Source organism: Sorex araneus, chromosome X (assembly GCF_027595985.1).
Source record: "Sorex araneus isolate mSorAra2 chromosome X, mSorAra2.pri, whole genome shotgun sequence".
NCBI lineage: Eukaryota > Metazoa > Chordata > Mammalia > Eulipotyphla > Soricidae > Sorex > Sorex araneus.
The window spans coordinates 200,166,369-200,180,640 of record NC_073313.1 but is presented as its reverse complement, the minus strand read 5'-3'; the positions used below and the strand labels follow the sequence as shown (position 1 = coordinate 200,180,640).

The following is a 14,272-nucleotide window of genomic DNA, read 5'->3' as shown; positions in this document are numbered from 1 at the left end:
GTCGAAGTGACATATGCACTTATATGTTCACCGCAGCACTGTTTACAATAGGCAGAATCTGGAAAAAACCCGAGTGCCCTAGAACAGATGACTGGTTGAAGAAACTCTGGTACATATATACAATGGAATACTATGCAGCTGTTAGAAAAAATGAGGTCATGACGTTTGCATATAAGTGGATCTACATGGAAAGTATCATGCTAAGTGAAATGAGTCAGAAAGAGAGAGACAGACATAGAAAGATTGCACTCATCTGTGGAATATAGAATAATAGACTATAAGACGAACACCCAAGAATAGTAGAAATAAGTACCAGGAGGTTGTCACCATGGCTTGGAGGCTGTCCTCTCATTCTGGGCAACTCAGAGAAGGGAACAGCAAGTAAAATGTGGTTGTTGGTCATGTGGGGGAAAGATGATGCGGGCCAAATATAGACTAGAGACTGAACGCAATGGCCACTCAACACCTTTATTGCAAACCACAACACCTAACCAGAGAGAGAGAACAAAAGGGAATTCCCTGCCATAGTGGCAGGGTGGGGTGGGGGGAGACGGGACTGGGAAGGGGGGGTGGGATGTTGGGTTTACTGGTGGTGGAGAATGGGCACTGGTGAAGGGATGGGTTATCAAACTTTGTAAGGGAGAAACATGAGCACAAAAATGTATAAATCTGTAACTGTACCCTCACGTTGACTCACTAATTAAAAATAAACTATTAATAAACAAAAAAAATAAAAAAAAAAAAAATAAAAAGTGATGCTATTTTGATAATTTTTAGCGCATTGAAGCACATTTGACAGATGATAAACTAGTTTAAACTAAAGATTTTTATCTCCATTTTAAAGACTGCAAAGAGGGATAGAATGCAGACCATAGAAAAGTTTGATGCACTGTTTTTTAACTTATAAAAGCAATGGGAACGCAAATGCATTTAAAGCATCTTGTCTGTGAGAATAAATATGAAACAGAATAGTAATTAGTTTCTCTGATCACCTGAAAAATAGGCTATCAAGCACAATAAGTAGCTTCTTTTGAAAATAATGGTTTCCTGCCTTGAAAATCTTTTCTGAAACTTGTAGCAATGGATATCATTTTCCCCTAAGTTCTTTTGGATACACGCTCATATGTGCATGCTATCATTCTTTCCTCTACATCATAATCTAAATTAAAAATTTCTGATGTGTTAAAAAAAAATAATAAAATAAAATAAACATGTTAAAACATACATTTGATTGCCCCTCAATTCATAACCAAGCAAAATAACGATAAGTGAAGATACAAAGTTTAAATTTAAAAATTGTAAATTTAATTGGTCTACATACAATAAATCACTATTGTTTTGTTTTTTAAATATAAACAGTTGGGGGCCACAGGCAGCAGTGGGTATGAAGGATCACATGCGTTGCTTGAGACCAAACCTGAGTGAGCCATGTGCAAGGCATGTTCTCTCCCCAGCCCTATAAATCTATTGCTGTATAACAAAGAATAAAATTTTTTCCTGTGTTCTTGGAAGAGTAATTTTAAAAAATAACTTTAAGAAATAATTATTAAAGAAAGCTTGTATTAGAAGAAAAATATCTATAAATTCTAAGGAAACAATAATACAAATTGGATTATAATGTTACACAAAGTAAATATCAATTAAAATGAGGGTCAATTCATCATTTGTAAATTTTAAACAGCCTTTTGCCTGGTAATTACCGTAAGGGGAATTTTGAAACCAAAGTTCCCCTTCACATTTTCCTGGTTATTTTTTCTTGTATAGCTTTTTTGTATAAAGTTTAAAGTAATTTTGTGTAATTTTTGTTGATTTTTGTGAGTGACTGCATTTAATTTTTATCCATTACAATCAATATAGGAAGCAACCAGTGGAGCCGTGTTACAATGATATGAGCACCGTATCATATGGAATATGATCAGTGATCATTGGAAAGAACTCTGGATAAGAATAGCATGCTCAAAGTGGATAAAGGAACAAACATGATAACGTCTCACTATCTGTATTGCAAACCATAATGCCGAAAAGAAAGAGAAAGAGAGAGAGAGAGAGAGAGAGAGAGAGAGAGAGAGAGAGAGAGAGAGAGAGAGGAATCAAAGTGTCTGCAATAGATATAAGCTGAGACGGGTGGTAGTAGGGAAAATGGGGTCATTGATGGTGGAAAATATATACTGATGGAGGGATGGTTTTGGAACATAGTATGACTGAAACCCAATCATAAACAGCTTTGTAATTGTGGATTTCACAGTGAGTCAAATATATATATATGTATACGTATATATATACACGTATATACATACATATATAATTGGATCCATGGTAATGGTTACTTCTGAAAAGAAAAATTAAATGCTATAGTGCACAGTAGAAAAAAGAATTTGTGCTGTTTCCAATGTTTCAATTTTTAAAAAATTCTATTTTTGAGTTTGAGTTACACCCAGTGATGCTCAGGATTTATTCCTGGTCTGTGCACAGGAATATCTCCTAACAGTTTTGTACCAGAAACCATATGGGATGGTGGGGATCAAACCCAGGTAGGCCACATGTAAGGCAAGCACCCTCCCTGCTCTACTATCTCTTCAGCTCTAATTTTTGTTTGTTTGTTTTTTGTTTATGGGCCACACCCCAGTGATGCTCAGGGCTTACTCCTGGCTCTTGATTCAGAGCTCACTCCTGATGTGCTTAGGGAACCTTATGCCATGCCGGGAATCAAACCTGGTGTGGCTATGTGCAAGGTAATATATCCAATTCCCCAGTATTTCAAATTTATGTCATTTGTATATTTTTCATGAAGTGCCTAATTAGTTAAAAAATAAAATCATCCATATATCTATGCCATCCCTTATTAGGAAAAGTAGCCTATTAGTTATCCCTATACTTATATTTCCAAATAAATAGCAGTGTTTTCCTATTCACGATCACAAAATCCCGTTGACCGTTGCTCAAGCAGTTTCAGTAACCTCTACATTCATCCTATCCCTGAGATTTTAGAAGCCTCTCTCTTCTCGGCCTTCCCAACAACACCATATTGGAGGCTCTTTCAGGGTCAGGGGAATGAGATTCAACTGGTTACTGGCTTTGGCATATAGATACACCATGGGAAGCTTGCGAGGCTGTCCCATGTGGGCAGGAGGCTCTCAGTAGCTTGCAAGTTTCTCCCAGAAGAAAAAAATAGGTTATAAGATATCTCACAGCCAAGTAGGTTATAAGATATCGCACTTCTGGGAGCTTGCTTTTAAGTTTCTGGATGTTGGCCGTTGATCAGATTACACACACCTGGGTTCCTCTGCCAGTACTTTCATGCGTGAAGCCTATCCGAACGTGTGGAGAGGGGTCTTGAGCATGGCTGTGGCTAGGTTCCGGAGGTCTTCAGCTGCCGGGAGTTCTGCTTGGGGTGGGGAGGGAAACTGGAGCCCATCCCCTCCGAGGGACCCCAGGGAAGACAGCCAGCATGCGGGCAAGAGACTCAGTTTTCCTATTATGGGAAAAAAAATTTTAAGATAAAATGATGTTTTCCCACTGCTTTAAACATGGTGGTACAGCTTTCATATTCTTGCAGACTTTAAACTGCATGTCAAAGCCAAGAACAGCAGAAAGGTTTGTTAGTTCATTCAATAGACCATTGGAAGGCCAGATCAACAGTAAAGTGGCTGTAAGGCATTTGCCTCACGCGTAACTGACCTTACATCACTGGCATCCCATATGGTCCCCTGAACCAGCCAGGAGTGATTCCTGAATGAAGAGCCAGGAGTAACCCCTGATCACTCCCTGCTGTGGCCCCAAAATAAAACAACAAAAAATAGACTGAGGATTAAAATTCAGTTTTAATTCCCCTTATGTTAGGGTTACTCATGGGGGGAAAATACTTCAAAAATGTCTCAGCAGTGGGAATCTTCTTCATTAAAAATTAAGGCATCCTTGTTATTGCTGTAATTTTATTATTGCAGTTCACGTACAAAGAGTGAGCTGTAATTAACTGTATTGTAGTTTGCTGCCCTTAATGAGTTATTACAGTATCCAAATAAAGCTCATGGCCAGTGGTAGCTTAGGCTCTGGGAAGTTTTGGCTAAGTAATTTCTGTGAAATTTGAGCTCATATTAAATATGCCTTAAAATAATACATTTGGGATTTGGCTCTGGCATTAGGTCAGGTCTGACTCTGCTATAAAGAGTTGGGAGTTTTGCCTCAGGTCTTTTTAATGTTTAGTGTTATGTTTAGCACTATTGCACTATCGACTCAGCAGAATATCAGAAAAAAATTAAACTTATAGCACTCTATCCTCTTCCTGTTTTGTTCTGTTTTGTTTTCTCCTGGACTAGAAGAATCCTCCTACCTTGAGACCTAAAGCTCTCTTCTCCCACCTGGACCCTATCTAGACATTTTCTTCAGGTTTCTTCTTTCTCTCAATTTTTAGTTATACCTATGGCATTAACCTAATGATACCGTTTCTTCCTGTATATGTCGAAGTAAGCCAACTCTCGGATGACTATTGCTATGACAGTTCAGCCTGGCAATATTGATGAAGAGCAGTAAGGAAACATGACTACCTGTGTGGTTTATACCATAGATGCTGGCACGCACCACCTATGGCAAATTTGAATTGGGTTTAATTAAGATAAATGGCAAGGCCAGCATTAACTATTTTTTTTTTGCATTTTTTGGTCACACCCGGCAATGCACAGGGGTTTCTCCTGGCTCTGCACTCAGGAGTTACCCCTGGCAGTGCTCAGGGGACTATATGGGATGCTGGGAATCGAACTTGGGTCAGCTGCATGCAAGGCAAATGCCTTTTCTATTGCTCCAGCCCCACCAGCATTAATTTTTTAAAGCTGCCCACAGCATGCTGTTCTGACTAACCTGACCAGTAGCCACTTAAAAAGATTAGAAGGATATATATTACATTTTTACAGAGACAATTCTCTTCCCAGTTTATCCTTTTAGAGAGATAACCATTGTCTCCATAGAGATAGGCTCTCATCTTCTGGGTGACTCAAGAGTAAACAGCCAATTAGGGACATGGTGATATTTTGCTTACTGTACTTTAATTAAGATTATTCTTGAACCAGGTTTTAATTTGTGCCATATTTACTGAACAGGCAAAGCACTATATAAAAATAAAATAGGGCAAGTACCAAGAGCATGTGTGTTAAACTAAACCTGTAGAAACCGAAAGCAGAATGGTGATAGGCAGAACCCAGAGGCAGGGAAATGGAAGTTACTATTTGATTGGCAGAAACTTTCAGTTATGCAAGATGAATAATACCTGCTACACAACATTGTGCCTATACTTAAGAGTAATTGTCTTGTATATTTAAAACATGTGTTTAAAAGGGTAGATATCATATTAAAATATCTTAGTGCAAAAATAATGTGTATGTGGAATTTGCATTTTAATTTAATTGAAAAGAGAAATTTCAGTCATCTATTCCATGTCCCACTGTAAGTGATTTTTAAATACTAATGTCTTTCTTAATTTTCTTAAAATTTCCACATCCTCTCCTTATTTTTTCTTTCAGGAATTTCATATGCAGAGTAAATGGTAATTAAAATGTGCAGGATGACAAGATGGAGCAAACAGTGCTTGTACCACCAGGACCTGACAGCTTCAACTTCTTCACTAGAGAATCTCTTGCAGCTATTGAAAGACGCATTGCAGAAGAAAAGGCAAAGAATCCCAAACCAGACAAAAAAGATGATGATGAAAATGGCCCAAAGCCAAATAGTGACTTGGAAGCTGGAAAGAATCTTCCCTTTATCTATGGAGACATACCTCCAGGGATGGTGTCAGAGCCACTGGAGGACCTGGACCCCTACTATGTCAACAAAAAAGTGAGTGATTGCCTTCTCAGGCATATTTTCCTGCTAATTTCCTGCTGCATACCTTTGAATGTCATAACACCAACAGTCTTAAAAGTCTCTGCTTAAGAAAAAAAACACATTTGTGTCTATTTTATGCATATACATGAGAAATAATTTGATCGTTCATAACAGATGGAATTTTCCCAAATGTAACATTTTAGACACATAAAATAAATGTTGTAGGCTGATAATTTAATGAATTAAAATATTCTCCCATATATTGGATTTACTATGGTTCTGTGGTATTGAAACTTCAAATATCATCACAAGTTATATAATTTCAAAACTAATTATTTCTCCTGGAAATATCTCAACCATTTCCAATTTGTAAAGCATGCTATAAATAATAATAACTATTTAAACAGTAGTAAAATGGTTATTTTTCTTTACTTTTGTTTTTTGGGGGGCCACACCCTGCAGTATTCAGGGGATTACTTCTCGAAGTCTCTGGGGATCATATGGGATGCTGGGGATTGAACCACTGTTGATTGTGTACAAGGCATTTGCCCTACTCGCTGTATTGTAACTCCAGCCCCTCAATAATTATCTTTTATATACCCACATCTGAAATGAATAAATATTAAACACCTGAACTTTCATTGCCACCACTTTCACTGAACCATGGGAAAAAGCACTGGGGAAAAAAAAGTAAAAAAAGTTATATTGACTTCAGATTAAATTTGAAACTTGTTCATTTACAAGCATCTTTTAACATCTTTTAATCTTTCAGTTAAAAGATTGTCAGTTTAAGAATAATATACACTCACCTTTTTTCAAATTGTTTATTAATTTTACAGAAAAAGAATATATAAGTCATTGTTTTTCATAAATTTCTCTTATTTAGCTATTCTTTTTAACTTGACATTGTCAAATCTCAGCTGGGAAAATTTAGTAGACTATCTATTTGGTAACTATTTAGCTTGAGAAAATTTGCACTTACTAATTAAATTAGTTCACTAGAAGTAAATTTAACTTAATAGCCTGAAACGCTAAACCAAAAATGAAGCAAAATATGTATGATTTATTGCATAAGGAAAATAAAAGTATAAATAATGAAGTTGTTCGAACACTGAAGTTATTTAAAAATTTTTAATTATTAGTATTATGACTGGTATACATTAGACAGAAATTGACTGATGTGATAAAGCCTATTTTTTATTGAAAGACATTGGACATATCCAGTTTACATAATTCAGTTTATGTAAACAGTTTGCATATCCAGTTTACATATCCCATGGGTTAGTGACTCTATTATCAGCAGACATTTTGCTATCCCCAGACTTCCAATTTTTACAACTCTTGTAATCACTATTTAAAACTGTCCAGTCTACCCCCTCATCAAACAAATCACATCTAATATCCTAGTTTGTAGCTAAAACCTATGAAACAATACAGTAATAGTTTGAGAAAGACCAAATTAATGCATGTTAGTCATTAAGTGTGAAATACCAACTCTACTGGAATGACATGTCAGCCTGAAAATTGTGCTGATGTAACACTTTCAAAACTTTGTAGTTCACATTAAAATTTACCTTTAACATCTTGTATCCTTATCTTCAAATACATATTATGTGCAGATTGAAAAACATTTGGACCCTTTGGAACAAATCACAGTGTGCAAGTAGAGCATGCTGATAAGAGGAATATTGTTATCAGAAAAGAGTTTTTCCCAAAGTAAGGCACATTCACACTGAATGCTTCCACAGTGGGATGACATAAAGCAAGTCTTTGAGTAAATCATTCAAAAATAACACAAATGAAACTTTCAGGATTGAATTCTTATAAAACACCTTGGCATAATTAGGACTCATTATTGAGTTAAATCTTGAAATTTCCTTCTTCAGCATTTTCATGTTTTAAAACTTTCTATAATTTGCCTATACACTGTTTTCTAATTTTAAGTTTTCTTTTATGGTTATATTTGGCATTGAGAAGTAGCCTTATGTTCTAAACCACTATGTTCTAGTTAACGTTCAGATGTTTAAAGAAATCTTATATTTTTATAAAGTAATGACTTTTTATATTTGCAGACAACATTTATCTCCGTGTCTTGAATATCTGAGATTGACAGGGTAATATTAAAACAATGCAGTAAGCATACAGCACACTTGGCATAGCTCAAGAATCTAATGGTAGAAATGTCACTAGGGAAAATGCTTCTCAGGACAACTTTTCCCACTATTATAGATACTGGGAATATGGAATTTATTGCTGAGTGAGTCAGTATATGCAAACATCAGTGAGGCTAGTGGTTCCCTAGGGTTATATTAAAGTGCAATAATTAATGTGCCAATTGTATCTATGTACAAAGCCTCTATTTTTAATAATGTAGAGAGTATAAACAAGCTTCAACAGAAAAATGAACTTTATCGGAGTCTATTCTTCACTGTAGTTGCATACATATTGGACATTTATGCAAATAAGAATGATGCCAATTTTAGAGACTAAAAGTTCCTGTGTTCTTCTACAAAGACAATGTCAGTGAACTTCTGGAATGTCATTGCTGATGTATATTTTTAGATGGTTTTACATCCACACATTTTCATTTTCTTTACCCCGATTATAAAAGTACAAGTGATATAACATTCAAAAATCCTATTAAAATTATTAAAGTAGTTTAATCCAAAACCAGTGTAAGAGTAATCAAAGTAAGAGTGACAACTGTCTCATGGGTATTCCTGAGACATAGAAGTATTAGTGCATTTCCAGACCCTCAGATGTTTTAAGCTTTAAGACATTCAAATAGGAACTAAGGAATAAAATAAGTGTCACCAGAGTACAATCAGAAGTTTTCATGCCCATTAGCTCTTTCAAACTTAATTTCATGATAGATAACTTTATTTATTTGTTTAGCTGTGTGGCAAGGCAAGCTTGTGGACATAATTTTTCCCCCATATGGGTTTTTTCCCCTCCACAGTTTCCTTTCATAACTTGAGTTGACTTTGCACTAGTTGGCTATACATTCAAATTCTTCACCCACTCCTTATTGCAGAAAACTTCTTCTTTCTCATGTTCTTAAAATTACAGATGACTCATTAGTACCATAGAGGGAAATATTCTTTTGACAGTGTCACAATGTACTGAAAAAGCATGAGGTATTTTAGATCTGTAGTGAAAATGGATGTTAATTATGGAATGCAGAAATGTATTTATTTTAAAAATGTGCTCTTTCCTTGATTGTCCTGTGGATCATTTAAAAACAGCTATTCTTTCATTTGATCGTTTATTCCTTAAAGAGATTTGTACTCCTCTTTCTTTGATTTTTTTTTTCTTTTTGGGTCGCACCTGGCGATGCACAGGAGTCACTCCTGGCTCAGCACTCAGGAATTACCCCTGGGGGTGCTCAGGGGACGATATGCGATGCTGGGAATGGAACCCAGGTTGGCCACGTGGAAGGCAAATGCCCTATCTGCTGTGCTATCTCTCCAGCCCCTCCTCTTTCTTTGAAATGACATAAAGGATCATAGAGAAATTTGTGATTTCAAATCCATGTCTGGTCTGTCTGTCTTCACTACAGGAGATTCTGGATTGTTATGCTGTGTTTAGTTATTATGTTCACTTGTTATTTTTGACATTGGGGTTTTTTCCCAAGAAAATAAAATAACCTATGACAATACATAGAATATAGCAAGACTATAGTATGTAAGAAAAGATTAAGATGAGATTGAGAAGCTGAGCCTGGCTCTAGATAAAAAGGACCTTTTAGTAGCTCTTAAAAGAGTTTGATGTTTAAAGGCAAAATTAAACCTCAAAGACTTTGGGAAGATAATGACATGATCCACTTATATTAAAGATCCACTTAAAGATCATTTTAAAGTGGGAGTCTATTCTTTGGGGATTGACCTAGTTTTATGACATGCATATTGAGTATAATGGATGGAATCAGAATTTATTTTGGATGTGTGATAACTAAGTATCAAATGAGAATATGCTAAGGACAATATTTTTTTGAATATGAGGTTTAAGGAGAAAGAAAGGTACTAAACAGTACCTTTGAATGTGAAATTTGTTAGTGCTTTTGAATACATAAGAACTTGTAAGCATAGCTACTTAAAAACAAGATGACACAAAATTTTAATATTTTTTTAATTTTTGAGGTACCATTGATTTTTAAAAGAATACATGTGTCTATATCTATTTATCTATCTTTCTACATGTTTATTTACCTATTACCTATTAAAATGTTACCACTACACTGTGAACAAAATGCCATACTCCTCCACCATAGTTCATAGTACCACTCTCACCACTTCCACACTTGGTAAACTTACTTCTTTTTATGTGTTTTTTTAATCACTGTGAGATATAGTTACAAAGTTTTCATGTTTGAGTTTCAGTCATACAGTGATTGAACACCCATTCCTCCACCAGTGCACATTTTCCACCACCAATATCCCCAGTATTCCCCCCCCCCCACTTTCCCAACCTTCCCCCTGCCTCTATGGCAGACAATTTCCTCCATACTCGCTCTACTTTTGGGCTTTATGGTTTGCAATATAGATACTAAGAGACTATCACATTTGGTCCTTTATCTACTTTCAGCAACCATCTCCCATCCCGAACGATTCCTCCAACCATCATTGACTTAGTGATCCCTTCTCTATTCCAGTTGCCCTGTCCCCCAGGTCATGAGGGAGTCTTCCAACTATGGATCAGTATTCCTGGCCCTTATGTCTACTGTCCCTGGTTGTCAGTCTCATATTATGTTATAAACTCATTTCTTTCATTAGAGTCTAAGGTCTTTTACATTGGACACTCATTTCCCTTGCCTTGTTTCTTTTTCTACCATTAATGACTAAAATAATCCATTATTTGTCTTTGTCCTCTTGACTTGCTTTGTTATAATGATCTCCTCCACTTCTATTCATGTTATAATGAGGAAAAACCTCACTTTTTAGTAGCTAATTAGTACTTCAGTGTGTATGTAGACCACATCTCATCGATCGGTCATTGCACGCTTTTTTCCAGATCTTGACTATTGTAAGTAGTACCACAATGAACATAGATAGGCATATATTAAAAAAAGATACATTTGTGCTTTTGTGTACTTGGAATAACTGCCAAGAAGTGGACTCATTGATTAATATAGTAGTCCTATTTTTAATTTTTTGAAGTGGTTTCCATACTGTTTTCTAGAGAGGTTCAACTAGTTTACATTCCCACTACAGTGAGGGTTTCTTTTTTTCTTTTTCTTTTTTTGTGGTTTCTTTTTTTCACTTCATACCCCCAGCACTGAGTGTTTCCAGACTTTTTGATATTAGCCATTTTGCTGGTGTGATGTGATATCTCACTGTTGATTGATTTGCACTTCCATCATGAGAAATGATGATGAAAACTGTTTTCTTACTCTTATTGGTCATCTGCACGTCTTCATTGAGGGAAGTTTCTTTATCCCCTCTCCCATTTATTGTGGCTTAGGACTTCTAATGCTATATTGAATAATACTGTTTAGAGTGGGCATCCATGTCTTATGTCTTTTCTATGAAGAAAAGTTAATTTTGCCAATGAGTATGATTTTTGCTATTGATTTGTTGTGCATGGCCTTAACTATGTTCTGAGGTATGTCATTTTATCCCCATTGTTGAAATTATTATAAATAGATGCTAAACTATCCAAAGCTTTATCTGCATATGTTACTAAGATTATATGATTTTTAATCTTTCCTTTTATGATTAGCATAAATTAAATTATATTTGCATCTCTGAAATAACTTATACGTGGTCAAGATCTGCAGTTTTTAAAATAAAAGTATGAATTCAGTTCACTAAGATTTTGATGAGGATCTCTGCAGTTATGTTTATCAGGGTATTGTTCTGTAGTTTTCTTTATGATATCTCTGGTTTTACAAGCAGGTCATGTTGAATCTGGAAGAATCCCCATTGCTTCAATTTTTTGAAAGAATTTGAGAAGGATAGAGTCTAGGTCATCTTTGAAAATTTGATAAAATTCCAAACTGAAGCCATCTGGACCTGGGCTTTTGCTTTATAGAACATTTTTTTTATTATTGTTTTAATTTCTTTGCTTGAATTGGACTGTTTCTCTTTCCTCCAGTTTCAGTTCAGGGGCAGTTATATGATTCTAAAATTTAACATTTATCTGCTTCTTCTAGAAACTTCTAGATTCCCCAATGTAATGGCATAAAGTTGTCATAGTCAGTGTACAGATCCTTTATACTTTTGTGGTATATGTTGGAACTTACATGCTTTAGTTTCTGGTTATGTTTGTTAGGGTTTTTCCTCTCTTTTTCTTCATGTACCTCACTTGTGGTTTAGCAATCTTTTTTATTCCTTTAATTATTTGTTTTGTTTGATGTTCATTAGTCTTTGTTTATTCCTTTAAATATTTGTTTTGTTTGATGTACACTAGTCTTTTGTGACTTTGAAATACTTTCATTTATTTTGATTATATTTTATTATCTTATTCTTAGCTGACTTATATTTCATTTTTCTTAGTTCTTTAATATGTGAAAATTGTTTGCTTGAACACTTTTGTTTGTTTCTTGGTTTAAGCCTCACTGTTACAAATGTCCACTACAGTCCTGTTTTTACTATGTCCCATAAATTCCTGTAGTTTTTCAGGAATTTTTTTTTAATATTTTTTATTTCTAGGAAATTTTCATCTGTTGTTTGGGCATCCGCATTCTGTTCCTAGTTTTTCTGTGCTTCAGGAAGATTTTTGTGACTAATCTAAGTTTTGAGCATATTTTACATTCATCACAGGAGGATGCTGACACGGTTTCTTCCTGTTCTGCCATTTTGGCATCCACCCATTTTAATATCTTAAGTTGTGTATATATATGCCATTTTGGAATTTATTGAGGGTACTCACCATATTTCATTTCTTCTCAAAATGAAAGAAAATTAAAAAAAAATACCCTGCGGTTAATACTTTTATCATCTCATCCTTTTAGGTGTATTAATTGACATAGAATAATTTTAATGATACTACATTGCAAGTATTTAATAAAAATTGGGCCTCAATATTTTTTCTAATGATAAATGAATTGATTCATCATTATCATCATCATCATCATCATCATATTCATATTGTTCATCATCATATTATATTGATCATCATCATCATCATATTGTCGAATTTCTTGAGCGGTCTCAGTAACATCTCCATTCATCCTAGCCCTGAGATTTTAGAATCCTCTCTTTACTCATCCTTTCCAATGGTGCTCTTTCAGGGTGAGGGGAATGAGACCCATCATTTTTACTGATTTTGGCATATGAATACACCATGGGGAGTTTGCAAGGCTCTCCCACGTGCGCAGGAAACTCTTGGTAGCTTGCCAGGTTTTCCCAGAGGGACAACGAGGCGGTAAAATGTCGATTCTGGGAGCTTGGTTTTATAGTCTCTGGATGTTGGCCGTTGGTGAGATTACACGGTGCTGGGGGCAGTCACTGGTTGTGAATGCCTAACTACTGGAAAATGGGGAATCTGGGCAAAAGAGGCCCAGTCTTGATTCGAGCAGGCTTGGAGGTCTCAGCCCCAGGTCCCATGCTCCTGGGCTGGAGCAATAGTGCAGCGAGTAGGGCATTCGTCTTGCACACAGCCGACACAGGTTTGGTTCCTCTGCCCCTCTCAGAGAGTCCAGCAAGCTACCAAGAGTATCTCGCCTGCATGGCAGAGCCTGGCAAGCTACCTGTGGTGTATTTGATATGGCAAAAACAGTAACAAAAAGTCTCACAATGGAGATATTACTTGTGCCCGCTGGAGCAAATCGATGAATAATAGGATGACTGTGATGACATCGATGAACTAATTATGTCATAATATAAAATACCTGTGGGATTAACTGAAGCTATAAGGATAAGAACTACTTGAGTCACAGGTCTTATCCTTTTATTTTCTCTTATATGTCTGAGGTTAAGACAGAGATACATGCATACCTAGTGAGCAGAGCCCTCTTAGACACCTTCTAAGTTTCATCTCTTACAGTGACCCTCCCTCCTCTTTTCTATCATGCAAAGGTCTAGATACAAACAGTTCAATCAATTCATCTCTAGGGAGAATGTATTCTTTGCTTGAACCCAAAAGATACCAAAATCTGATTGTAAGGCATCAAGCCTACAGACATATTTGGTTTGACTCATATACTATTGTTTAAAATTTTGCCTTAGTTTTGTGTTACCAGTAAAGGACATTGAACACATGTACACACATAATAATGCATGCTTAGGATTTCTCTTAAAATATCAGATCTGACAACACTGACGTGTATAACAACATTGGCAGATATGATGTGGGCAGCCATTTTGGTTTAATAAATTTTTAACAAATCACTGACTTAAAGCCCATACATGTAATTTGGTGAAGATTGAGTACTAAAGCTTAGTGAAGAACAGTCAAATGCCATTTATAGTTCTTGTGGTTAGTCAGAATAGTATGTTGTTATTAGCTATTTCATTAT

At 35.7% G+C, this 14,272-nt stretch overlaps 1 protein-coding gene across 6 annotated transcripts in view; it reads left to right on the top strand.

Annotated features, from left to right (window-relative positions):
* Positions 1-14,272, top strand: part of SCN1A (sodium voltage-gated channel alpha subunit 1) — a 167,890-nt gene that overhangs the window by 77,653 nt on the left and 75,965 nt on the right. For 5 of the 6 annotated variants that reach the window (XM_055119682.1, XM_055119685.1, XM_055119684.1 and 2 more), the window contains one exon: positions 5,514-5,826. In XM_055119682.1, the coding sequence (XP_054975657.1) occupies positions 5,563-5,826 (264 nt within the window). In that variant the 5' untranslated portion in view covers positions 5,514-5,562. Of the gene's footprint in view, positions 1-5,513; positions 5,827-14,272 lie in introns of those variants that run through there. The other variant, XM_055119686.1, reaches the window with a different exon arrangement.